The 26,979-nt window shown below is 45.3% G+C and overlaps 1 protein-coding gene across 1 annotated transcript; it reads left to right on the top strand.

Moving 5' to 3' along the window:
• Positions 1 to 9,784: 9,784 nt before the first annotated feature.
• On the top strand, positions 9,785 to 10,384 carry LOC123129482 (RING-H2 finger protein ATL32-like). Its single transcript, XM_044549630.1, has one exon. It carries the CDS (start codon positions 9,785 to 9,787, stop codon positions 10,382 to 10,384), a length of 600 nt encoding a protein of 199 aa, XP_044405565.1.
• Positions 10,385 to 26,979: the final 16,595 nt, after the last annotated feature.

The raw sequence follows: 26,979 nt of genomic DNA, 5'->3' as shown, positions 1-26,979 counted from the left end.
TTATCACTCGTATCGATGCTTAAAGTCTGTCTGAATCATGTTAGCAATTGCTGCATTTTATGAAATCTGGCAAATGGATTCAAAACTATATTCCTTAATGGATTTATTAAAGAAGAGTTTTATATGATGCAACCAGAAGGTTTTCTCAATCCTAAAGGTTCTAACAAAGTGTGCAATCTCTAGCGATCCATATATGGACTCAGGCAAGCATCTCGGAGTTGGAATATACGCTTTGATGAGTTGATCAAAGCATATAGTTTTATACAGACTTGCGGTGAATCCTGTATTTACAAGTGAGTGGGAGCACTACAGCCTTTTTGATAAGTATATGTGAATGACATATTCTTGATCGGAAATGATGTAGAATTTTTCGGAAAGCATAAAGGAGTGTTTGAAAGGAGTTTTTCAAAGAAAGACCTCGGTGAAATTGCTTACATATTGAGCATCAAGATCTATAGAGATAGATCAAGACGCTTGATAAGTTTTTTTTCCAATGAGTACATACCTTGGTAAGATTTTGAAGGAGTTCAAAATGGATCAGTCAAAGAAGGAGTTCTTGCCTGAGTTGTAAGGTATGAAGTTGAGTAAGACTCAAAACCCGACCACAGCAGAAGATAGAGAGGGAATAAAAGTCATTCCCTATGCCTCAGCCATAGGTTCTATAACGTATGACATGCTATATACCAGACCTATTGTGTACCTTGCCATGAGTTTGGCAAAGGGGTACAATAGTGATCCAGGAGTAGATCACTAGACAGCGGTCAAAATTACCCATAGAGGACTAAGGAAATATTTTTCGGATATGGAGGTGATAAAGAGTTCATCTTAAAGAGTTACATCGATGCAAGGTTTAACACTGATCTGGATGACTCTAAGTCTCAATCTGGATACATATTAAAAGTGGGAGCAATTAGCTAGAGTAGCTCCATGCAGAGCATTGTAGACATAGAAATCTGCAAAATACATACGGATCTGAATGTGGCAGACCCGTTGACTAACTTCTCTCACAAGCAAAACATGATCACACCTTAGTGCTCTTGGGTGTTAATCACATGGCGATGTGAACTAGGTTATTGACTCTATTAAACCCTTTGGGTGTTGGTCACATGGTGATGTGAACTATTGGTGTTAAATCACATGGCTATGTGAAATAGATTATTGACTCTAGTGCAAGTGGGAGACTGAAGGAAATATGCCCTAGAGGAAATAATAAAGTTGTTATTTATATTTCCATATATCATGATAAATGTTTATTATTCCTGCTAGAATTGTATTAACCAAAAACTTGATACATGTGTGGATACATAGACAAAACATAGTGTCCCTAGTAAGCCTATACTAGACTAGCTCGTTAATCAAAGATGGTTAAGTTCCCTAACCATAAACATGTGTTGTCATTTGATGAACGAGATCACATCATTAGGAGAATGATATGATGGACAAGACCCATCTGTTAGCTTAGCATAATAATCGTTAAGTTCTATTGCTATTGCTTTCTTCATGACTTATACATATTCCTTCGACTATGAGATTATGCAACTCCTAAATACCGTAGGAACACCTTATGTGTTATCAAACATCACAACGTAACTGGGTGATTATAAAGATGCTCCATAGGTGTCTCCGAAGGTGTTTGTTTGGTTGGCATAGATCGAGATTAGGATTTGTCACTTCGAGTATCGGAGAGGTATCTCTGGGCCCTCTCGGTAATGCACATCATAATAAGCCTTGCAAGCAATGTGACTAATGAGTTAGTTGTGGGATGATGCATAACGGTATGAGTAAAGAGACTTTCCTGTAACGAGATTGAACTAGGTATGGAGATACCGACGATCAAATCTCAGGCAAGTAACATACCGATGACAAAGAGAATAATGTATGTTGTCATAACAGTTTGACCGATAAAGATCTTCGTAGAATATGTGGGAACCAATATAAGCATCCAGGTTCCACTATTGGTTATTGACCGGAGAGGTGTCTCGGTCATGTCTACATAGTCTCGAACCCGTAGGGTCCGCACGCTTAATATTTGATGACGATTTGTATTTATGAGTTATGTGTTTTGGTGACCAAAGTTTGTTCAGAGTCCCGGATGAGATCACGGACATGATAAGGAGTCTCGAAATGGTCAAGAGGTAAAGATTGATATATTGGAAGGTAGTATTCGGACACTAGAAGGGTTCCGGAGTGTATCGGGTACATACCGGAGTACCGGAGGGGTTACCGGAACCCCCCGGGGAAAGATATGGGCCATATGGGCCATAGGAGGGAGGCTAACAAGCCCACAAGGGGCTGGTACGCCCCCCACAAGGGAGGAGGCCGAATTGGACTAGGGGAGGCGGCGCCACCCCCTTTCCTTCTCCTCTCCCTCTCCTTCCCCTTTCCCCCTCCGGTAGAAGGAAAAAAAGGGGGTTGAATCCTACTAGGATTGGAGTCCTAGTAGCACTCCCCTCCCGTTGGCGCGCCCCTTGTGGCCGGCCTCCTCCCCTCCTCCTTTATATACGGGGGCAGGGGGCACCCCAAAGCACAATAGTTGTTCTCTTAGCCGTGTGCGGTGCCCCCCCTCCACAGTTTACTCCTCCAGTCATAGCGTCGTAGTGCTTAGGCGAAGCCCTGCACGGATCACATCACCATCACCGTCACCATGCCATCGTGCTGACGGAACTCTCCCTCGACCCTCTGCTGGATCAAGAGTTTGAGGGACGTCATCGAGCTGAACGTGTGCTGAACACGGAGGTGTCGTACGTTCGGTACTTGGATCGGTTGGATCGTGAAGACATTTGACTACATCAACTTCGTTAACCTAACGCTTCTGCTTTCGGTCTACGAGGGTACGTGGACACACTCTCCCCCTCTCATTGCTATGCATATCCTATATAGATCTTGCGTGATCGTAGGAATTTTTTTGAAATTGCATGCTACGTTCCCCAATAGCAGAATCGTTTCGGTCTACTTGACACGGATGTGATGCCTATATTCATGATCATTGCCTTAGATATCGTCATAACTTTGCGCTTTTTTATCAATTGCTCGGCAGTAATTTGTTCACCCACCATAATAATTTCTATCTTGAGAGAAGCCTCTAGTGAAAGCTATGGCCCCGGGTCTATTTTCCATCATATTAGTTTCCGATTTACTTTCTTTGCTATCATTTACTTTTCGTTCCATAAACCAAAAATACCAAAAATATTACTTTACCGTTTATCCATCTATATCAGATCTCACTTTACAAATAACTGTGAAGGGATTGACAACCCCTTTATCGTGTTGGGTGCAAGTTGGTGTTTGTTTGTGCAGGTATTCGGTGGCTTGTCACGTTGTCTCCTACTAGATTGATACCTTGGTTCTCAAAACTGAGGGAAATACTACTGCATCACCCTTTCCTCTTCAAGGGAAAAACCAATGCCAGCTCAAGAGGCAGCATGGTGCCCGGTTTTCTCTTATCGAATGCACCACTCGGGTAGTGTCTCATTTGCTGTAGGGGCTCTTCCCGGTTGCCCCATAGCGACGCATACCCTCGCCCAAACCTCCCGTGCGAACACACACCCAATCATGATGTGGGTCATGGTTCCATCGTGCTGGCTGTAGAGAGGGCATGAGCTCTGGTGGGGAATTCACCTCCATGCTAGTCGGTCAGAGGTCCAACATCTGTTTTTGATGGCCATCCAAGCAAAGAAATGTTTCTGTAGTGGTGCCCTAGACTTCCATGTGAAATCTGCCATAGGCGCGACCTGAAGACCACAAAACTTGGCCGCGTAGACAGAGCACGCCAAGAACATGCCATCCTTCTCCCACGCCCACTTGACACTGTCCTACGTGGCAAGCTAAAGATCGGTCGCGCCCGCTCGTTGCCATATATCCAGAAACTGCCGGAGTATGGCTGCCGTAAGGTTTGTCCCAATGTCCAAAGCCCAAGTTTGATCTGCCAGAGCTGCAGCGACCGTGCGGGTTGATCTAGTTTGCCTTGGCACCATCACGTATAGCAGGGGTGCCAGTTCCTCCACTTGGTAGCCGTCGAGCCATCTGTCTTCCCAGAAGAGTGCTACCTCACCATTTCCCACAGTAGTTGTAGTCGCTGCGCGGAAAAGTGCCATCGATTCCGCCGGCACAGAAATCCTGAATTGAGACCATGGCCTGGATTGATCGGTACGTTGCAACCACGGCCACCTTGCCAACATGGCAGTGTACAACCACCGCAAATTTGGTATTCCGAGGCTGCCGGCCCACCTTGGGCGGCAAACTAAGTCCCACGCCACGGCACAGTTTTTGCCCCGGGCCGGCCTCCATCTTGCCACACCACAGGAAACCTCGACATATCTTTGTCAATGCCGTCATAGTTCTCGGAGGTATATGTAGTGCCATCATAGCATGGATCGGAATTGCGTATAATACAGAGAGGATAAGTATGAGCCGACCACTCTTAGGAAAGGTAGCCGCCTTCCAGTTGGGAAGACGGCTAGAGAATTGTTCCACCAGAACTGAAACTGTGTGGCAGTGGCCTTCCAGATCGTGAGTGGGAGGCCCAGATACTTGCTTGGTAACGATGCACTTGTGCAGGCCAGTGAGCGGCAAACCGAGTCCATCTCCACGGGCGAGCACCTAATGGGTAGTGCTGTGCTTTTTGGATAAATTCACCATGAGGCACGAGGCTGCCCCGAAGAGTGCCAGGATCTCCCGACAGGCCGTATCTCTTGGTCCATGGGTTTGAAGAAAACCATTACATCGTCAGCGAACATAGATACTCGCTGGTGGATCCGACTCGAGCTAGGGGGCGAATATGCCCTGATCAGTGGCCTTCTTGAATAGGGACTGTAGCGGCTCCATGCACAAGATAAAAGGCATAGGGGAGACTGGATCGCCGTGCCGAAGTCCGCACGGGTTGTATATTGTAGCCCCTGGCACTCCGTTCACTGCAATCTTTGTGGTCGAGGTGGCAAGTAGTCCACATATCCATGTGATCCACTTTCTCCCAAAGCCCATCCGTGTCATGACCTCCAATAGGAAGGGCCACTTAACCGTGTCAAAAGCCTCTGAAATGTCGAGCTTGAGCAGCACCGTTGGATCTTTGAGCGCATGCAACCTTCGTGTCGTGCACTGGACGAGCATGAAGTTGTCGTGCAGAGAGCGGCCCCTGACAAAGGCACTTTGGTGATTACCCACCAGAAAAGGCAGCTCGTCCACCAATCTTGTGGGAAGGACTTTCTCAAAAATCTTGGTTGCGCCATGAATCAGGCTCACTGGCCGGTACTCGTTTAGATCGTTGGCACCATCCTTCTTTGGTAGGAGGGTTACCACAGCTCTACTGATAGCCGCCAACCCTCGTGTATCTCCACAGAAGAACTGATCCATTGCCCTCATGAAGTCAACCTTGATGATCGGCCAACAGGTTGCGTAGAACCGTCCCGTGAAGTCGTCCGGGCCCGGTACCTTGTCTAGCGGCATCGCTTTGATAACCTTCTCCACTTCCTCCGGTAAGAAAGGCGTCTCCAGGTGTGTCAAGTCCCTTGTCGGTAGCTCCAATCTGTCCAAATCCAGGGCGTGTGTCTGTGGCTGCGGTGAGCCAAAGGTGCTCGAGAAGTGGGCGTCAACTTCTTTAGCAATGTTCTCTTCGCCGGTGAAGATGTCGCCGTTGTGACGCAAAGTAAGGATGGAATTCTTACGTTGTCTGTGGCATGCATGGCGATGGAAAAAGCCGGTATTGGCGTCCCCCTCCTTGAGCTTAAGCATGCGGGATCTTTGCCGAGCAATTGTCCTTTCGAGAGAGCTTAATCCCAACAACTTCTTCTTAGGCACTTTGCGCAGCCCATGCTCCTGCTCAGAGAGGATGCGAGAGTCCAGCCGGTACATGATCTCATGAGCGATTAGGATTTGCATCTTGATGTACCTATCCGTCGCTCGCTCCACCGCTGAAGTTTCTTTGCCATAGCCCATAGTTTGCAGTCTAGTACTTTGAACGGGTTCCCTGGCGATGGAACCGAGTGCCAGGCTTCTACGACGACGTATGAACCCCTCTGCTTTTGGGCAAAAAGATTCAAAGCGGAAACACCTTCCCATATGAAAACCCGCGTCTAGATCAAGTAGGAGCGGGCGATGGTCGGATACCGCCGAGCCCAGTGCTGTAAGCAAGCAGGATGGGTGCAAGTCCTCCCATGAGTTCGTAGTGAACACATGGTCAATCTTTTCCAACGTGGGGAGTCTCCTTTCATTGCTCCACGTGTACCGCCTCCCAAGTAGGTATAGCTCTTTGAGCTCCAGCAGATTTAGCTTGGCTCTAAACCGTGCGATCATCCGACGGATGATTAGCTCATTATTCTTGTCCTCCGGGTTCGCGAGCGGGTTGAAGTCACCCGCCAGTGTCTACGGCCCATCATGCAAGTCCCGAATCTCTTCCAATTCAGAAAGAAACGCCACCTTATCGGTATCCGACTCGGGCCCGTAAACGCCTGTGAGCCACCAAACCGGGGCTCCATGCGGCTGCACCAACGCCGTCGAAGTGTTTGTAGTGGTGTGCGGGTTGGACATCGAGACTACCGTATCATCCCGCACAATGAGGATTCCACCTCGGGTGCCCACCGCCAGCAAGTAATAGTAGTTTCCAAATCTATTACCAAGGCATTGCCTAATTAAGTCACTGGGATACAACTTCCATTTTTGTTTCCTGGAAACATGCGAAGGCCTCCTATGGTACCCTATATTTCACTACCACGGCAGCCTTCTGGCTACCAGCTTATGAGGCACAACATGATATAGATACATGGTATCAACTATGTGTAGCAGTAGACCAAAAATTGAGAGAATTCCTTATTTGACTCATTCTTAAAATCTGCTTTCCTTTTTGGCCCTAATAATAAAGTTTCTTTCTTTTTTGACATCCAAACTTCATTTTGTTTCCTCGATGACATTTTCGTTAGTTTTGGCCACTAACACCGTCAAGTGCAACCTAAAAATTCCTTTTTACCTTTTTACCCCTGCTTTAGCTCGCTCGTAAAAAGGAAGAAAACGCTCCCCTGTTCCCCACCCCGTGTCAATGCTGTTGCTGGAGCTGGCACGGCGGAGGGTGAGGGATCCTCTGCTTCGGTGTTAGTTTTAGATCGATAGAATAAATCCACGAGAAGCTGGTATGCATGCGTGCAAAGTTAGCCTTAAACAAACACATAGATAGCTTGATTGATTCTTGTAAGCGGAGCTTGATTAATTTCCTAGCAACGTACGTACACGTACAAGTGAACGCCTAGGCTATAGCTTCAACTGGATCCATTAGCTATTGTCTTTTGATGGAATCGCACGGATTTCTCGTCGGGAACTCTCGTACGTAAATTCGACGACAGAAACTATTTTTGCGAGGAGAGAGGAACACACGTACTACGGTACGGTACTAGACCAAATCTACTACCAACCGCCTCCGACTCCCGACTCCGCCTCGCGCCGTCTCCCTAGGCGGCGGCCGGGGCGGCTCCTCCGCATCCTTTCCTCGCCCCCACCACTCCATTCCCCTTCCCCCGCCGCCGCCGGACGGCGCCCCTGGATCTGGCCGGATGGCTCGGCGGCGGCGGGCCTTCTTTTCCCCCACGCGCAGCGCCCTTCCCAGGGTAGGGCTCGGCGGCGGGTGTAGCTCGGCAGGCGGTGGTCCGGCGTCGTGGTAGCGGGGGCCGGCGGCCGGCGCGATGGTGGCGCTGCCCCTTGGCGGCGGGGTGGCCTGGTGGCGCTGGTGGCCGGCGGCGCGCCCCCGGCCCAGATCTGGGCCCTTAGGGCCCCATCTGGGTCCTAGCGGGCCGGTGTCGACGTGGCCTCGCTATCTGCTGCTCGGTGTGGAGGAGGAGCGGCTCGGATGTGGGCGGCGACGCCGGCGCATGCTGGCAGCAGCGCGAAGGTGGGAGGTTTACGGGCCCACGAGGGCTCGGCAGGGCCTGTGGGCCTAAGAGCCTGGTGTGCTCCTGCTATTGCGTCCGGATAGCTACCATCGCCGACGGTGGAGGTGGGGCCCTCCTGCGTGCCGACGGTGCTGATGCCCTAGTCCCGGCTTTGATTCTTCGTCGTGTTGTCCTCACTTCACGGTGTCGTGGTGAGACGGCGTGGGGGCCTCTTGACCGTGTTGGCGCTGGGTGATGGTTGGTTTGGTGGCTGGCTTTGGAGTGCCCGAGGTGCGGGTTGGGATCAGGGGAAACCCCTGTCGGCTTGGCCGACACCGGCACGGTGGCGCCTGTGGGTGCCACCTGACCTTCCGGGAGGGCGTCGGGGGCTATCCTTCCTCTCGCCTCGTCGTGTACCGGGGGAAACCCTTGGCAGCAGCGTCGTCATCGTCGCGATCCTTCTTGGAGGTGTTGATAGGTGCCGGCGCTTTGGAGTGTTGGAGCCTTGTGGAAGATCCCGGTGAACACAGCGATCGCGAGGCTTTTTCATTTTCGTTGATTCGCCGCTGTCGGCATTTGTTTCCTTTGCTCTTTTTCTGTCTTTTTTTAGGCGTGACTATGCTGCTTCCGTCCCGACATCTATCCTTATACGGCTTGGTTGGTTGCTTTGTATACAAAGCGAGGGAAAACCCTTTTTCGGTAAACTATTTTCGCGATGTGTACAACTTGCTATGCGAGAGAGGAAGCACAGGTGCTGGGACGGAGGGAGTACACTAGTATACTTGTTTGGATATTTTGTGTACTGTACTATAGTTATAAACGTGTGTTAGCTAGAAGAGTTAGTAGTATGTCTAATATACTTTGGAACCTGATAAATTAACCAATGTTGTAAACATGATATAGATATGATAATACAAGTTCTGCAGATGATTTCTACGGCTTTTGTACGCACATATCAGTTTAGCTAAGGAAAAAATATTGAAAAATATATATGCAAAATATCTGTGAACATCTTTAAAAAAATTGGTGAACTGATTTGTGTCTAACTTAGATGTCCGGGATAGTCACATAGTGTAGTAGGGGCAAAATGGTCTTTTTACCTAACACTTAACACTGTGAGTGGCAATAGACAAAAATGTCATTGAAGGAACAAAATAAAATTTAAGTGTCAAAAAAGAAAGAAAATTTTGTTTTGGGCCAAAAAAGAAAGCAAATTTTAAGGAAGAGCCAAATAAGGAATTCTCTCCCAAAAATTTGGTAAAGATCAATATTACAAACACATGGGCCAAGCTTTAGACATTAGACAAACATCTGATGTGGAGTCCTACTATAAGGAACTCCAGCTGCTCATGCATAAATCACTTGTGCACAATAATAGAGGTGATCTAAACGATCTTACGTTTTTTACAGAGGGAGTGCATTAGATCACACGTTCTTCCTAGCCAAGTTCATGACAGGGTTATGCTAGTTTTATATGTGAAGTCAGCACGCCCCAAACAAAGTAAAACATGAAATATAGCCCGGTTGACCATACTGGCTAGTGGATACGGTCGACCTCTCTTCTGTCGCTTTCCACCGTGCCGTATCATTTTACCATCACAACAGTTCGCTAATGGCTCCCTCAAGAAATAATTAACTAATGTCCGGCGCATGAAACTTGACCAGAAACGGGAGGTGAAAACACGCACTTCTCGTCAAATAAACACCGTGATCTCTTCGTCAAAGAAGCACCGAGTTTATCTTTCGCGCGCCACGCAGCTACGGGACGGCGGCTGCCGCGCTCCATCTCCAGCCCCGCGCTCTAATTCTCGAGCTCAAACGCAGACTATTTCTTGCCACCGCCCACAACGCAAACTCTGCAGTGCACACACGAGGGCAAGTTCACAGAGGACAGTCACAGAGCTACCACCTCAAACGTTAGCGCGCGAGTGATCATGTCCAGTCTGTTCGCAAGGCTCCCGGCGTGGTTCCGCGGCGACGGGAGCGCCGGGTGCGGCGCCTGCTACGGCGTCACGGCGTCCTTCGTGTCCGTGCTCGTGTTCTGCGTGCTCGTCGCCACCGCCAGCGTCTGGAAGGCGTTCCTGTTCGCCGGCCTGGCGCTGGCTGCCTTCGGGCTCGTGGCATGCCTCGCGCCGGAGAGCGGGCGGAGAGGCGCCGAGCGTGAGGTCGCGGCGGGCGTGCCCTGGGTGGCAGCATGCCGAACTGGGCTCGGTAAGGCTGCCACCGAGTCGTTGCCCACGTTCGCGTACACGTCCCGTGGCGCCGAGGCCGGCGGTGCGGACCTGGACCTGGAGTGCGGCGGGAGCGGCCAGCCGTGCTCCGTGTGCTTGGAAGACCTTGAGGACGGCGAGATGGTGCGGCAGCTGCCGGCGTGCAAGCACCTCTTCCATGTCGAGTGCATAGACATGTGGCTGCACTCGCACACGACTTGCCCTGTTTGCCGGTGCGACCTCTCGCCACCGCGGACGGTTACCGCCAAAGTGGCGGCTGTAGAGATGGAACCGCCGGCAGATGATGCTTTGCCGCCAGTGTAGCCAACTAGCCATAGTCACATGTAATATTATTATTTATTTATTTTTGCGGGTGACACGTGTCTGTACTGAGTATATTACAATAGCATATAGCAGGAAAACTGGGAATGGGTCGGCCCAGGAAATCTCTTGCCAGGGATGCGCGTTTCTCGGTATTACCCGCGTTATGCAGGGAATAGGATTGGCCACCCTATTTGGCGCGTCAAGGGTCAGGGCAAATTCCAACAATTTTCCTATAAGCGCGCCCACAAAGTGACCCTATAAAGATTTTTTGTTTAAAATTTAATGAAAAGCTTCAAAAGTGTGCTATTAAAAACGTTTACGATGCAAAATATTGTATGATTTTTTAAATCAATATAAAAAGGTCATGGTGTATCGAAAATATATCCATTTCTTTTTTGAAAATTTGCCATCATCTATTAAAGAATGTCCGCCATGTATAAAATCTGCAGGCTGTATTTAAATATTTCATATATTTTTTAAAAATATTAATACTGTATTTAAACAACAACATATATTGTACAAATGTTCATCGTGTAAGTTCAAAAAAATTATGTATAAAAGAAAAATTATTTTCATAAAAATTATGAACAATTATTATTTAAACAAAAATATATTTGAAACGCTTTCACATGTCAATTTGTTTCCAAAAAAATGTCCAGATGCTTGCAACATATATTGGCATATATTAAATCATTTTTAATGCTAAAATTATTCCAATAAAATCCCAAATCTATTTACACCATGCATAAAACTATTTGGCCGTCCCATTTGCATTTGCAGTTAGATTAAAAAAACATAATGTAGATAACCTATACTATGGTGCCTCAGTTTATTTTTCTGCTTTTTTTTTCAAACATTTTCGAAAATATGAATATATACGCTACAATGTTTTTAGTACACTTAGAAATTTTTTGTAATATATACGTTGAAGAAATTTTGAGTACACATAAAACATTTCTTAATATGTGATACACATTTTTATAATGCATAGTTCGCTTTTTTGTAATATACCGTGAACATTTTCTTAATATATGGTGAACATTTTTGTAATACATAGTGAATTTTTGCATAATACACAGAAAAATATTTTTTTAAAATAAAATAAAATAAAAAGAAACAGAAACAGAAAAGAGAAAGGAAAAGAAAAGGGGGAAAATAGAAACAGAAAAGGACAACTTTTTTTGATACAAAACATAAAAAGAGCAGAAACAACGAGGCCGACCGTGGACTGGTCCAAAATAGTGTGAGTCGGGAGGGACACATTCAGCGAAGCAGCCCTTATATGATGCCCGCAGGCCTGATATAGGATTAGACACAGCAGACACCCTGTTTCTTCTTTTTCTTTTTGTGATTATTGAACTTATAAAAGTGTTCACGAATTTTAGAAAAATGTTTGGAAAATATAAAAAGGTTTGGAATTTCAAAAAATGTTTAGAATTTGGAAAACTATTCCCGAATATAAAGAAATGTTCCTGAATTTGGAAATTATCCTCGTATTATAAATGTTCTGAAAGTCGAAAATTACATGAATTTGAAAATTAAGTTCCTTGATTAAAAAAATACTGATAAATTTTGTTTTTTTTTTCATATTTTTTAAAATATTCCTGTTTTTAAACATATCAAAATAGTTTCTGAAATTTAAAAAAAATCCCGAATTTCTGAAACGTTCCAAATTTCAAATATTTATCAAATTTAAAAATATTACCACATGGAATAATTCAATGGGTTTTAGCATAATGTTCATGAAAGTGAAAAGGGAAAAGTAAAAATAGATAAAGAAAAGGAAAATGATCAGAATAAAAATGAAAATCTGAAAAATGGAAAGAAAAAGACAGGAAACTGCAAATGGGACGGCCCAGATAGCAGGACATATCCCTCAAAAACAAATATAGCAGGATATTTGTTGCCAGGATGCACGCTGATGCGGGGAATAGGATTGCCACCCTATTTGGCGCCTCAAGGGTCGGGGCAAATGCCAACAATTCTCCTATATGCGCGCCCACATCATGACACTATAAACATTCTTTTGTTTAAAATTTATTGGAAACTTTCAAAAGTGCACTAATAAAACAACTTTATGATGCAAAATATTGTACATTTGTCTAAAATGCATATAAAAAAGTTCACCATGTATCAAAAAAATATTCGTTGTTTTGTTGAAATTTTTACATCATTTATTAAAGAATGTCTGTGATGTATAAAATCTGCATGATGTATTTAAATATTTTATGTATATTTTAAAACTATTCATAGTGTATTTCTAAAAACAACATCTATTCTACAAATTTTCGTCGTGTAAGTTCAAAAAGTTTATGTATACAAAATAATTTTATTTTATTAAAAATATGAAACCCTATTATTTAAACAAAAATATATTTAAAACACTTTCACATGTCAATTTGTTCCAAAAATATGTCCATATGCTTGCAAAATATATTCACATATATTATATATTATTTTAATGCTAAAACTGTTACCATAAAATCACAAATTTATTTACACCATACTTAAAAACATCTTTTCAATTAATATATATTGGGGACATTTATGTATCTCAACAAAACATTCATGCTGTCAAAATAAAGATTAACTTATTTAAAATCAAATATCAGGCAAGCACATCTACTACTGCAAGGAGCATGTGACTTCTTCAATAGGAGCGGAGGCTGAACGCCAACTTCCAACTTTGTTGAGTGACTTGAGTCCAGAAAAAGCTAATTTGTCCTTCAGAAGTAGTGGCAGAGGTAGGAATTCCCCCCTTGACATTCATCAATAGTGGGGCAATATCAATGAACATAACATATACAAGAAGCTAGCGACAATATACCCACGGATCAGCAAACCTTTGATATTCACATGAATACCAAAGAATACCCCCTAGCGCTGGCTCTGTTTGGAAAGTGGAAAAAAAGTATCTCAACTGTGCACGTTATGTTAGTCCCTGAAACTTGATATTATACCAATATTCTTGATACACAATGAAACATTACATTATGTTACACTTTGAAATAAGAAAAAAATCCCAATCACAAAACAAGCCACGAGTTCCAATTGAACGATGGGTGGTGGATGCATGCAACATACTATATCGTGTGCATGGTAGATACATCATTGTTGCTAGTTTTGTTGCAGTGAAGTTATTGGCAAGAGTTTTTTTAAGCGGATGCAAAATATTTGCCTCATCCATTAACTAAGAAAAAGATATTTGCCCAGTTAATCAATGAAAAACTCGTCAAAACGGTTACAATCCGCTGAGCGGTACATACAAGATACCTCACGCACAACACTATGAAGAAAGCCCCACCTAGATAGCATATTAGTGTCATCGTCATCACTTCTCCTCAAGCCTGCATCATCGCCGCCCCTTAATCCTGAGTAAGCGGTTTCAACTTCGTCACAAACGACCGCCAACCCAACCCACATCATCGAGGGAGTGCAAATTCATATGAAGGTCCATGAAAAGCACTCAGCCACCCGCACCGAGGATGATGCAACCTTCAACAAAAAAATGACGGCGCGAATAATTTTTCCAATCTTTTACGATACACTGATCTCAGATGCAACCCTTCCTCGTCTAACTTTCTAAACAATCAAGCCGCAAAACAACAGCGAACAAATCAGAAACTAGGTTTACCAGATGCAAACCTAATCAAACAACACGCACACCTCTGTAGGAAGAACGTGGACGGTTTTGAAAGAACCAGCAGCAAAATTGAGGCCTCGCCTCCAATCTCATCGCCTAAACACAGAAAAATTTCAGCTTCTCAACTTGTATCAACTAGTCATGGGAAGATACCTCAACTTGACTCTGTCCATGTGATGGAAAATATTCAGATAACAAAAACTACCCCATTACATGAGGCGAGCCTCCTTTTATTGGTGCGCGCAGGCATACGTACGTTACAAGGGCAAGACCGACTCGATCGTGAATTGGTTTCCAAACCGACTTAAGCAAGGACTCTCTCTCTCATATCTTAACTAACTAGGAATTAACTAATTTAAAAATCCGACAACGTTGATCACAAGAAGCCAAAACGAACTAATAGTACTACCTCCCACATTCGAATTGAGCATGTACGTCTCAATTTTAATTGCATCGACGTGCAGACTTATGCATGTAGTCCTGTAGACTTGTGCATGGAGTCCTGAACCTTGGCTCAATTTCATCCGATGGTGCAATCTGAACTTTGTCGTTCGCACGAGTGTCAATCTTTATCTTTATCTTTATCTTTATCTTTATTTCTTTATCTTTACCTACTAATAAAGCGCCTATTGCTTCTGGTCGTACGTCATGAGTATTTTTACATAAAAGTCCCTCTGTTTCTAGGAATTCAGCCCGCACTCCCGTCATAAGTCAGCCCCAAACTGGTACAAAGGACACAAAAGAAAAAAAAACAGCGCCCCGCACGACCTTGCCTCCTCGATCCCATCTTGACCTCCATCCCGCTGTCTCCTGCCCCGTGCCGTCCGCCCGACACCACATCAAACGGGAGCGCGTCACTCCCTAGACGGCGGCGATGATGGAGGGCGCCGCCCAGCTCCTGACCGGCGGATTCGTCGGCTCCTCGCTCCTTGGGGCCAGCCCCTCCCCGTTGCCGGATCGCGCATCGGCTTGGAGGCCCCTTGGGGATGCCGCCGGTGCGGGAGTCCTGTGCGGCCGTGCGGGCTGGGAACCGAGCGGTGACGTTTAACAGGGAGCTAGAGCGGCCTCACCCACCCACATCAGCGGCGCAGAAAAACAAGATTCCGACGAAGAAGCGGCGACCGGCGAGAGAGCGATCGAGGAAGGATGCCATCTGCGGCGCCGGCGGTCCTGCTGGTTGCGGCCGTGTGGGTGCTCCTGTCGGCCGGCCGTGCTGGCTGACGGCAACGGCACGACGTGCCTGTGCATGGGCACGCGGTGTGTGCCGCCCTGCCCTGTCCCGGGGACGCCGCTACCGACGACGTCGCCCACGCAGTTCCCCTTCTGCCCGCAGCGGCTGCAGGCGACCGGGCCCTTCCCGTGGGAGCAGCAGCCGCCGGCGGCGACGAGGACGGGGTTCCCTCAGGACACAGGGTTCCTTGCGGCGGCAGTGGCGAGCCCGGTAGGACGACGGCTGTGACGGTGGCCGCCGCTTGCTCTGCTTTCTTGCTGCTCGCCCACCTCTATAGACCAGTAGATTCAGGTCAGGCTGCAGGGTGGTCAGAAGATGCTCAACTTATATATAGGCCTTCGATTCAGTTCATATATGTAGGCCATGGATGGGTGAACAATCTAAAAATTTGGTTCCTCCTCCTTTTTCACTCTTCTTGTGAGAATTGGCAAGTTTTTGATTCATTGCAACTGAATGCTGGGGCACTGCCAGATCTGATATACTAACACACATGGAGTATTAGTACCATTTGGATCTGTGTATGATTGGTGCTTTATGAGATGTTGAGATGCATGGTCTCGAACGTGCATATATTCTTTCTTGACCTAGATTAGAAGCAGTTGGGCCACGGTGAGAGCCTCGATTCGCTCCCTCGCCGCCGCCGCCCCATCTACCATTATTGGCCTCGATTAGAATTTGTCCTTGTTGATTCGTCGTGGCCTGATTTCTTATGTTTCTCTCTTGTTGATGCAAACTTGCTCTGCTTGACTCTGTTTTGGCCTCAAGGCGCTGGCCTTTTCCTGTGTTAGCGTGTGTGTGTGTCTCATAGGTCTTGAAAGCATGTAGTATGTTGCTTGATTCATATGATTCTTCGGTGACAGCAAGTTTTTCATGGAGCACCTTTTCGTGCTGATGTTGGCTTCTGATGTTTGCTGTTGTACTTCTGCTACCAGAGATAATGCGGGGGTCCTCCTTGCTTAAGCACCAGCATGGTGGGGACTTTCAGAGGTTGCCGCCGATGGCGAGTCCAAACCAGATGCATCATCATCCGCCGCCCCCAATGCCTAATTTCTGTGGAAATGGTTTTGGCCCGTGGAACCACGGTGCGCATCCAAAGGTAATTACGTTAGTTATCTGACATGAGGGTGGCATGTTCACTCATCCATCATATCTAATCGCATCCGCTGGTCATTAATCTTTAAGAGAACAGAGAATGGTACACAAGATCCTCTCTTGGTGGTTTGAAGGTTGCATCCTACTTTCTGCATCTTAATTGCATACTTGTGTATCGTTCCATTTAATGATAGTATGGATGCGATAAGTTGCATCCTCTCCATCACATATGATCGCATGGTATTTAATGATACTATATGTTCATTCCTTATGTTTTTTGGTAATTAAACCGGCAATCCCTTTTTAAGTGGTTATCTCGGAAAACGTTTCGTTTTTTCCCAAAACAATCCTTCCTTACTCGGCTAATCAGAGATAAGGTTTCATGTTTTTTGCAGGGGGCGCCTGCGTTGAAGCCACAGACCACGGTAGCGTAGGCTTGCATGGGGGCGGCGGCCATGGCGGGGAGGCGGCGTTGCGCTCGAGCGCTACATCAGGCGGCGGCAGCGAGGCGGGAGGCGCGTGCGGAGAATGCATCAAATGTTTGATGAATTGCTTGAAGAAAATGCATCGGGTCCTTTCTTGCATGCTTCAAGTCTTCAACCAGGTAAAATAAATCCTGGTATTGTTTTTCTTCTTGCATAACTTATCTAACCTCCCAACAGATTTAGTGGGTTGGCGTGGTTGTTAGTCTTAGTTTTAGCCGTGGCTATGAATTTTTTTTGAAAAGTAGGCAAACATAGAAGTTGTTGTTTGTTGAATGAATTTGCACATGTATCTCTTTTATTCCTACAACAGTTAGTCAGCAAGATCTTTCGCACTGGTGTGATACTATTTTTCCTACCCAAGCTCTAATAATTTTAGTGCCAAGAAAAATTGATGCATCTGAACTATGACACATCTCTCTATTATGAAACTGTGGTTGTATTGTTTGTCATCTGAAAACCACACTCAAGTATACATTATAGGACATAATGCCCAGAAAATAATCACCAGGCATGGATATCACTCTTGACCACATAGTACAACATTGCATAATTTTCTGGTTTTCTGAAGGTACCATTCAGTATTATTTTTTGTCATACAAAGATAGAACAAAGGCCACAAGAGCTGATTTTGTGCACCTTGCTGCATGGGCACCCACTTGATTAAGTTATTCGAAGTGTGAGCTTTTAGAATTTCAAAATAACAAGTCAGATTCTCATTATTAACCTGTGTTCACATTCTAATGTTTTCTGACTCTAACAGATTGTCTTTGAGAATAATTTGATGAACCATCATGTCGCCCTTCAATACATTTCTAGAGCTGAAATTTCAGGGCATCAAGAAGTAATTAACTATGCTTCAAGTAAGGAAGTTATTTGGTATAACTTTTTTGAGGACTAAATTACTAGCTTAATGTTTTGAAGCTATTGAGCTGCAGATATGGCATGTGCGTACACGAAGACCTGGTGCATCAAAGCTCGGTGAGGACACACCTCTTCTTACAGGACAGGTTTGTCTACAAATTATCCGAACTTCAATTTCCACAATAAAACGCATGTTTTTATTTATCATGGTTTCTTCTCTCACATAACCAAACATTTTTGCAGATGTTGATTTTTCATTTCCTTCCAACGCCATTAAATCCCAGTCTTATCTAATTTGAAATGGCTCCAGCGTGTGTGATGTATGCTCCCCCAGTTTTTGGAGGAACATGGTGCTATTTGGTGGTTTTAGTTGTGGAAAAAATGTCATTAGTCAGGCACTTTCTAAGGTGGTCACCTGACTGCTCTGTTGTCGAAATCCTTTGTCTATAGTATTTTCTTGGTACCATCTCTATGCCGTCTATTGAGTTTGAAAATATTTGCGGTAATCCAAGTTTGAAGCTCTGGTTTATGTGGTATGTGGGGAAAGAGGAAATGAGATGTCTGATGTTCTCATATATGGATTTCCCCCAATTGACAATGACATTGCCTGACATGATGTGAACAGTGGAGCCGCTTAAATTCCATGGCAAGCTCACCATGGTCGGCTTTCTTATTCCAGATGGGTGGGAGGGAACAGAGGAAGAGGGAGGCGCCCAAGTTCCCATTGATATGGCGGCACGGGCGGAGGACACGATGGTGCGGCCGGTAGAAGCGCTATTCTTTCTGCCCTCGTCCTCGGAAAATGACGGGGACAAGGGAGGGAAGAAGAATGGGGAACGGGAAGAAGAAGAAGAATGGGGAACGGGAAGTGCGTGTCGGTCAAGTCTTTCAATGGGCCAAGCCCAAAAATAGTGCAAAATAATTTACAAATGAACATAATATTCCAAAAAATGTTCGTCACCATAAAAATGATACCATTCTAAAAAATATCCTTGATTTTAAAAAACACCTCAAAATAAAGAAATATTCATTTTTCTGAATAATAGAAAATAAAGTTGATTGAAAGACTATTTCATACACAACTACTCTCTCATCGGGTGAAATGAAAGTGTGGAGATGAAATAGGTCATGACAAACATTATTAGGGTATATGTCCAAATTTCATGGTCCAAAAAGAAATATTTGATGTAACCATATTTTTGACGTTTTTGCAAAAAATGGATTAAAAAAACGTGTTTCATAATTCATGAGGAGCAAGTTATTTTTAATATTTCGCCCGGTGCAACGCACGGACATTTTTACTAGTAATATTTACATGTATACCTTTCGCCCGACATCTAGCTGGTACGATATATATCTCCTTTTGTCCTTGACCAGCCTTAGCAGATATGATCGCATCATCCTCCCTTCCTTGAAGGAAAACCGTCCTCAGTTTTGACCGGTGTCTTGTAGATTTTATTTTAAACACCTCGATGATACACTTTATATCTTTTGCATCTTTGAAAACAATAGCATAGAACTCGCCCTTATGCATAAAAGTGTACCTATTTGTTCGCCCATGTTGGCAAAGAAAGAGACTCCACCACATTCTTACTAATCATATTGCTAGCACTGCCACCATCAATTATCAGTTTGCAAACCTCTTCCTTGATGATACATGCAGTTTGAAAAATACTCTGCCGATGTCCTTGTTCAACAATGGCCTTGTCATATCGCTGGACCTTATGTGCTAGACTGCTAGCAAACTCTCCATATCAGGATCATCTTGAGGATAACATAGTATGGTATCACCATGACCTCTTTCAATTCCATCCTTTAACTTAGGCGTCTCATCTTCAGATTCTGAAATATATTCCACATCAACAAGTAGAACCCTTCGTTGATTGGAACATTCATGCTTCATGTGTCCACGTCCTTCACACTTGTGGCAAATAATATTACGATGATGAGATGAAGACGCATTAGATGAAACCTGAGAAACCTCCTTTGGCGCAGCCGCCACTTTGCTATGTTCAATGCTTCCCGACTTATAAGAAGGAGTCGGTTTAGCACTAAACCCACCATCAATAGGAGAAGAACCACGTCGCCCACTATTGTAAGTTGGATGAGTCTCTGAAGCTTGCTTCTCCAATACCCAACGTTTAGCACGCTCCGCTTGATGAAGCAACTCATGAATATCATTATATTGCATTAAATCAACACAGTCGTGAATCTTTTCTTCTAACCCCTCAAAGAAATGTACCATGGCCGCCTCCGTAGACTCACGCACAACTGTACGGATCATCAAAACTTGCATCTCCTCATAGTACTCATCAACTGATTTCGTACCTTGCACTAGACGACGTAGTCTACTATGAAGCTGGCGAGTGTAGTAAGCAGGCACAAAACGTTCCCTCATGATCCGCTTCATGTCAGCCCATGTCGCTGGTCGCTCATTAGTACGGTTCTTATTATTCCACCATACAAGAGCATACTCTGTAAATTCCATAGATGCAACATGAACCTTCTTCTCCTGGGAGTAGTTGTGACCGTCAAAAATCAGATTTATGCGCATCTCCCACTCCAAATATTTCTCTGGGTCAGCACAACGTCCCGAGGATTCATGTATGGTTATCTTGATTCGACCCAAACCATCATCCTTGTTGGTACCATTGCCCCCATAGTCACCGCGCTGCCCAGCATGGCGGTGAGCCCCAACATCATGCCATGGTCGGTGAGGTAAGCCTCCACGGGTATCGGAATCCTCAGAAAAATCACCATCATCGTCATTGTCGCGGTCACGACATCGTCGTGGTGAGCGGGGCTGTCGGGGTGCCACATCTCTCGCCTAAAGGCGTTAAACTGCTGCGGTGAGCCGATTAAGACTCGTAGTCACCACCTGTAGACTATCAGTGCGCTGTCGGTCGCTAGCAGTCAAACGCTCGTTCAACCTGTCCTCGACGCCAACAATATTTGCAGACAACTCCTCAACCCTTGTCCCAAGCTTCTTGTTCACTCCCTTGATCGACATCAGATGAATATGTAAATCATCACTTATATTCAGATCCTCCGGAAGTTCATCGCCCTCCTCATGATCAGATTTCTCATGCTGCGAGTTCACCATCTTTCAAACAATTGAATCAAATAGCCGAGGAAAAAAATTGTACCATGGTCAACCTTGCTCTGATACCACTTGATGCGACCTTCGACAGGAAAATGATGGCGCCAATAATTTTCCCAATCTTTCACGGTACACTGATCTCAGATGCAACCCTTCCTCGTCTAACTTTCCAAACAATCAAGCCGCAAAACAACAACGAACAAATCAGAAACTAGGTTTACCAGATGCAAACCTAATCAAACAACATGCACACCCCTATAGGAAGAACGTGGACGGTTTTGAAAGAACCACCAGCAAACTAGAGGCCTCGTCTCCAATCTCCTCGCCTAAACACACAAAGATGTCAGCTTCTCAACTTGTATCAACTAGTCATGGAAAGATACCCTAAAAATGTATGAAGACATTGAAGTCAAAGGTGGTATGTGAAGACATTCACATTGAAGACTATGACAAAAGAAGATATCGCGTGAAGACTATGGAGCGCGAAGACTTAGTTGTTTCGTCGTTCTTTTTCTTCTTTGTTGAGTCATAGGAACCACCGTACTATTAAGTGGGGTCCAAGTGAACAGAATGACTGAAGTGATGCTTAACCAAAATCCTATGTCTTGGAGCGAAGACAATGAGAGCAAATCTTATCGAGAGCTGGATAAGTCAGCTTTGCTTGTAGCCCAAGTAAAGTTGTCTTGTGTGTTTGAAATCTGACCGTTGGAACACGTGTCAGTTCCTTAGTGACCCAGGGTCATTTCAGACAAATCAGGTCGGGTTGTCTAGTGGCTGTAAATAGCCTACCCCCTACAACCATAAATGATTGGCTGCTTAGAGTTAGTGTACGGCTTTTGTCGTTTGAGAGCAACCCACCTCGAAGCCTTCGAGAGAGAATTCCTTGCGAGGACAAAGCCCTAAACACCCAGAGCCAAAGAGTGTTAGGCATCAATGAAGTCTTCCTATCTGTGTGATCTGAAGACTTATTACACTTGAGGACTGTGAATCCTCCAGCCGGTTAGGCGTCGCGTTCTGAGCATCCAAGAGTCATTGTGGATCGCCGGTGAACGAAGTCTGTGAAGGTTTGGAAGTCTACCTTGAATACTTACCAGAGTGATTGGGCGAGGACTGGGTGTCCTTAGCTCAAGGGGAATAAGGTCAAGATGCGGTCTTCTGAGTTGAATCTCAGCCTCCCTAACCAGACGTACAGTTGTCACAGCAATTGGAACTGGTCCAACAAATCATTGTCTTCAACGAGTCACTGGTTCCATTCTTCCCATATCTTTATTTGCAGATTGGTCCTTGTGAAGTCATTGCCTGTTTGCATTATCTATTTGTCTTCACTGTGTGACTGCTTGTTCTGTTTGGCTTCGTACTATTTTCCATCCTGATTTATACTGCCTAGCTGCTATTAGTCCTTGTGCTTTCATCTCATTGAATGCTTGACTATGGCTTGCTTAGTGTAGTCTACCTTCCGCTGCATGGTAATTGGTTTGTTTCTATCGGTTGTCTTTGAAACTTCCATGTTTTGAAGACTTTCATAAAAATCGCCTATTCACCCCCCTCTAGTCGATCACTAGCACTTTCAATTGGCATCAGAGCAAGGTACTCCCTTGTTCTGTGTGATTCGGTTTAACCACCTAGAGTTTTAGGTATGTCGACTGCAGGGATAATCAAAGTCTCCGCTGCGTGCCCAGTTTTTGATGGAACTGAATATCCCTACTGGAAGAATAAGATGCGCATGCATCTTGAAGCCATTGATGTCGACCTCTGGTATGTCGTCAAGAATGGCGTCCCCAAGGCTGGTGAAGGTGTCACCGCTGCTGATGTCAAGAAGTTCGTTCAACTGGACTCCACTGCCAAGAACATCATCTGTGGTGATCTGACCAAAGGGCAGTATGGCCGTGTGAGTGCTATGGAAACATCTAAGCTAGTGTGGGACTGGCTTTCCGAGGTCAACGAAGGCGTATCAACCCAGAGAGATCAAAGAATCAGTGTCCTTTGCAACCTCTTCAACCGCTTCAAGAGAAACGATAATGAGAATGTTCAGCTCACATTTGATCGACTCACTGACATCACAAATGAGCTTCAAGCCCTCGGCGCTACTGAGATCACCAAGCATGAAGTCGTCAAGACACTCCTGAGATGACTTGACAGCTCGTTTGACACCCTAGCCCTGATGATTCAAGAATGCCCTGACTTCAAGACACTCGATCCGTGTGACATACTGGAAAGGCTCAACACACATGAGTTTGAGCTTTCTGAGAAAAGAGACATCTACGGTCCCAACTATGGGCGAACTCGTGCTTTGAAGGCAAAAGCTATTTCCTCATCTAAAGAAGAATCTGATTGCAGTTCTGATGATCCTGTAGACATTGGAAAGGAGCTTGCTATGCTTGTGAAGAAGTTCCAGAAATTCACCAAGAAGAAAGGCTTCAGAAAGTCCTCACGATCTAGCTCAAGGAATGATGAAGCTTATGCTCATGACTACAAGAATAGAACATGCCACAAGTGCAAGAAACCTGGCCACTACATCTCTGAGTGTCCACAGTGGGACAATGAGAACAACAAGAAGAAGAAGAGCAAGGAATATGATTCTGACGACAAGAAGAAGAAGAAATACTCAAAGTCTTCTTCCAAGTCTTCATCAAAGTCTTCATCACACAAGAAGAGCTCATCTGGCAAGGCTCGTGCATTTGTTGGCAAGGAAATGGATTCAGAGGAGGAGTCTGCTTCTGAGGAGGCGGAGGTGGAGTCTGAGGAGGAGTCCATTTCTGGCATTGCAAGTCTGGCTACAGCCTATGTTGCCAAGTCCATCTTCAACATTGAAGACAATGACTCCATCACCGATGTCGATGCTAATGACCAGGACGACTCCGCTCCCACCTACTGCTTCATGGCACGCAGTGCCAAGGGTATGACACCAGCTGCTTCAGAATGGATTATTGATAGTGGGTGTACTAATCACATGAATGGCAAGCGAAGTCGTCTTATGGACTCAACTTTACGTCCATCTGACAAGAGTCACATCACATTTGCTGATACTAGTAAAAGCAAGGTATTGGGTCTAGGTAGAGTTGCAATCTCAAGGGATCAACACATGGATAAAGTGATGCTTGTTGAATCCCTTGGTTTCAACTTAATGTCTGTCTCAATGCTTTGCGATTTAAACATGATTGTGATATTTGGAAAATATCATTGCCTTGTTCTAATGGAATCTGACAAGTCTCTAGTCTTTGAAGGGTATTGGAAAGATGATTTGTACGTGGTAGATTTCTCAGCAGGACCACAGCTTGCCGTATGTCTTCTAGCAAAAGCTTCAGAATGCTGGCTCTGGCATCGGAGGCTAGGGCATGCTGGCATGAGGAACTTGCACACTCTTGCAAAGAAGAAGCATATCATAGGCATCGAGGGCGTCAAGTTCAAGAAGGATCACCTATGCGGTGCCTGTGAAGCTGGAAAGATGACGAGGGCCAAGCATGAAGGAAATATGCCCTAGAGGCAATAATAATGTTATTATTTTATTTCCTTATATCATGATAAATGTTTATTATTCATGCTAGAATTGTATTATCTGGAAACATAATACTTGTGTGAATACATAGACAAACCAAACGTCACTAGTATGCCTCTACTTGACCAGCTCATTAATCAAAGATGGTTATGTTTCCTAACCATAGACATGTGTTGTCATTTGATTAACGGGATCACATTATTAGGAGAATGATGTGATTGACATGACCCATTCCATTAGCTTAGCACCCGATCGTTTAGTATGTTGCTATTGCTTTCTTCATGACTTATACATGTTCCTATGACTATGAGATTATGCAACTCCCGTTTACCGGAGGAACACTTTGTGTGCTACCAAACGTCACAACGTAACTGGGTGATTATAAAGGAGCTCTACAGGTGTCTCCAAAGGTGAATGTTGGGTTGGCGTATTTCGAGATTAGGATTTGTCACTCCGATTGTCGGAGAGGTATCTCTGGGCCCTCTCGGTAATGCACATCACATAAGCCTTGCAAGCATTGCAACTAATGATTTAGTTGTGAGATGATGTATTACGGAACGAGTAAAGAGACTTGCCAGTAACGAGATTGAACTAGGTATTAAGATACCGACGATCGAATCTCGGGCAAGTAACATACCGATGACAAAGGGAACACCGTATGTTGTTATGCGGTCTGACCGATAAAGATCTTCGTAGAAATGTAGGAGCCAATATGAGCATCCAGGTTCCGCTATTGGTTATTGACCAGAGACGTGTCTCGGTCATGTCTACATTGTTCTCGAACCCGTAGGGTCCGCATGCTTAAGGTTTCGATGACAGTTATATTATGAGTTTATGAGTTTTGATGTACCGAAGTTAGTTCGGAGTCCCGGATGTGATCACGGACATGACGAGGAGTCTCGAAATGGTCGAGACATAAAGATTGATATATTGGACGGCTATATTCGGACACCAGAAGTGTTCCGGGTGATTTCGGAGAAAACCGGAGAGCCGGAGGGTTACCGGAACCCCCCCGGGAGAACAATGGGCCATATGGGCCTTAGTGGAGAGAGAGAGGGGCAGCCAAAGGTGGGCCACACGCCTCCTCCCCCTGGTCCGAATTGGACTAGGAGAGGGGGGGGGGCGCCCCCCTTTCCTGCCCCCTCCCCACTTCTTTCCCCCTCCTAGTAGGAGTCCTACTCCTACTAGGAGGAGGACTCCTCCTTGGCGCGCCATAGGAGCCGGCCGGCCTCCTCCCCTTGATCCTTTATATACGGGGGTAGGGGGCACCCCTAGACACACAAGTTGATCCACATGATCATATTCTTAGCCATGTGCGGTGCCCCCTTCCACCATAATCCTCGATAATATTGTAGCGGTGCTTAGGCGAAGCCCTGCGACGGTGGTACATCAAGATCGTCACCACACCGTCGTGCTGACGGAACTCTTCCCCGACACTTTGCTGGATCGGAGTCCGGGGATCGTCATCGAGCTGAATGTGTGCTAAAACTCGGAGGTGCCGTAGTTTCGGTGCTTGATCGGTCGGGCCGTGAAGACGTACGACTACATCAACCACATTGTGCTAACTCTTCCGCTGTCGGTCTACAAGGGTACGTAGATCACACTCTCCCCTCTCGTTGCTATACATCACCATGATCTTGCGTGTGCGTAGGAATTTTTTTGAAATTACTACGTTCCCCAAAAAAGCATCCCTCGAAGACAATCATGACAACGACTCAACCCTTCGAACTGCTACACATGGACCTCTTCGGTCCTACTCACTACTCAACTCTTACTACTACTGCTTGTCTCTATGGCTTCTTCATTGTTGATGATTATTCAAGATATACATGGGTGCATATAATCCTCTACAAGACTGAAGTGCAGGGTGTCTTTAGATGCTTCGCCAATTGAGCCATGAACAACTATGGCATCAAGATCAAGCACATCAGAAGTGAGAATGGCACTGAATTCAAGAACACCGGCCTCGACACTTATCTTGATACTTTGGGCATCACTCATGAGTTCTCAGCTCCGTACATGCCGCAGCAGAATGGCGTCGTGGAACGCAAGAACAGAACACTTATTGAGATGGCCCGGACGATGCTCGATGAATACAAGACTCCAAGAAAGTTCTGGCCTGAAGCCATTGATACTGCATGCCATATTATCAATCGTGTTTATCTTCACAAGCTTCTGAACAAAACATCGTATGAGCTCCTCACTAGTAAGAAGCCAAATGTCAGTTACTTCAGAGTATTTGGTGCCAGGTGCTGGATCAAGGATCCACATCACACTTCAAAATTTGCACCGAAAGCACATGAAGGTTTTATGCTTGGATACAGAAAGGATTCACACTCCTACAAAGTCTTCAACCTCTTTCACTATAAAGTGGTTGAAACTCTGTATGTGCGGTTCGATGAGACTAACGGCTCGCAAAGAGAGCACCTGCCAAATGTGCTAGATGAAGTTCCATCCAGTGAATCCATCAAGCTTATGGGAACTGGAGAAATCATACCGTCTGAAGCTCAGCCTGAAGAGGAACTCGTCATCTCTGCACCTGATCAACCTGAAGACAATGCTCAGCCTGAAGACAATCCTTCTAACGATGACAATGACCAGCAAGAGCAAAATCTTCGTCCTGTTCATCCTCGTGTTGGAAATGAAGTACAGGTTGAGAGATTAATTGACAGCATCAACGCACCTGG

The sequence above is a fragment of the Triticum aestivum genome, chromosome 6A, assembly GCF_018294505.1.
Source record: "Triticum aestivum cultivar Chinese Spring chromosome 6A, IWGSC CS RefSeq v2.1, whole genome shotgun sequence".
Classification (NCBI taxonomy): domain Eukaryota; kingdom Viridiplantae; phylum Streptophyta; class Magnoliopsida; order Poales; family Poaceae; genus Triticum; species Triticum aestivum.
This window is presented reverse-complemented; position numbering and strand designations above follow the sequence as displayed.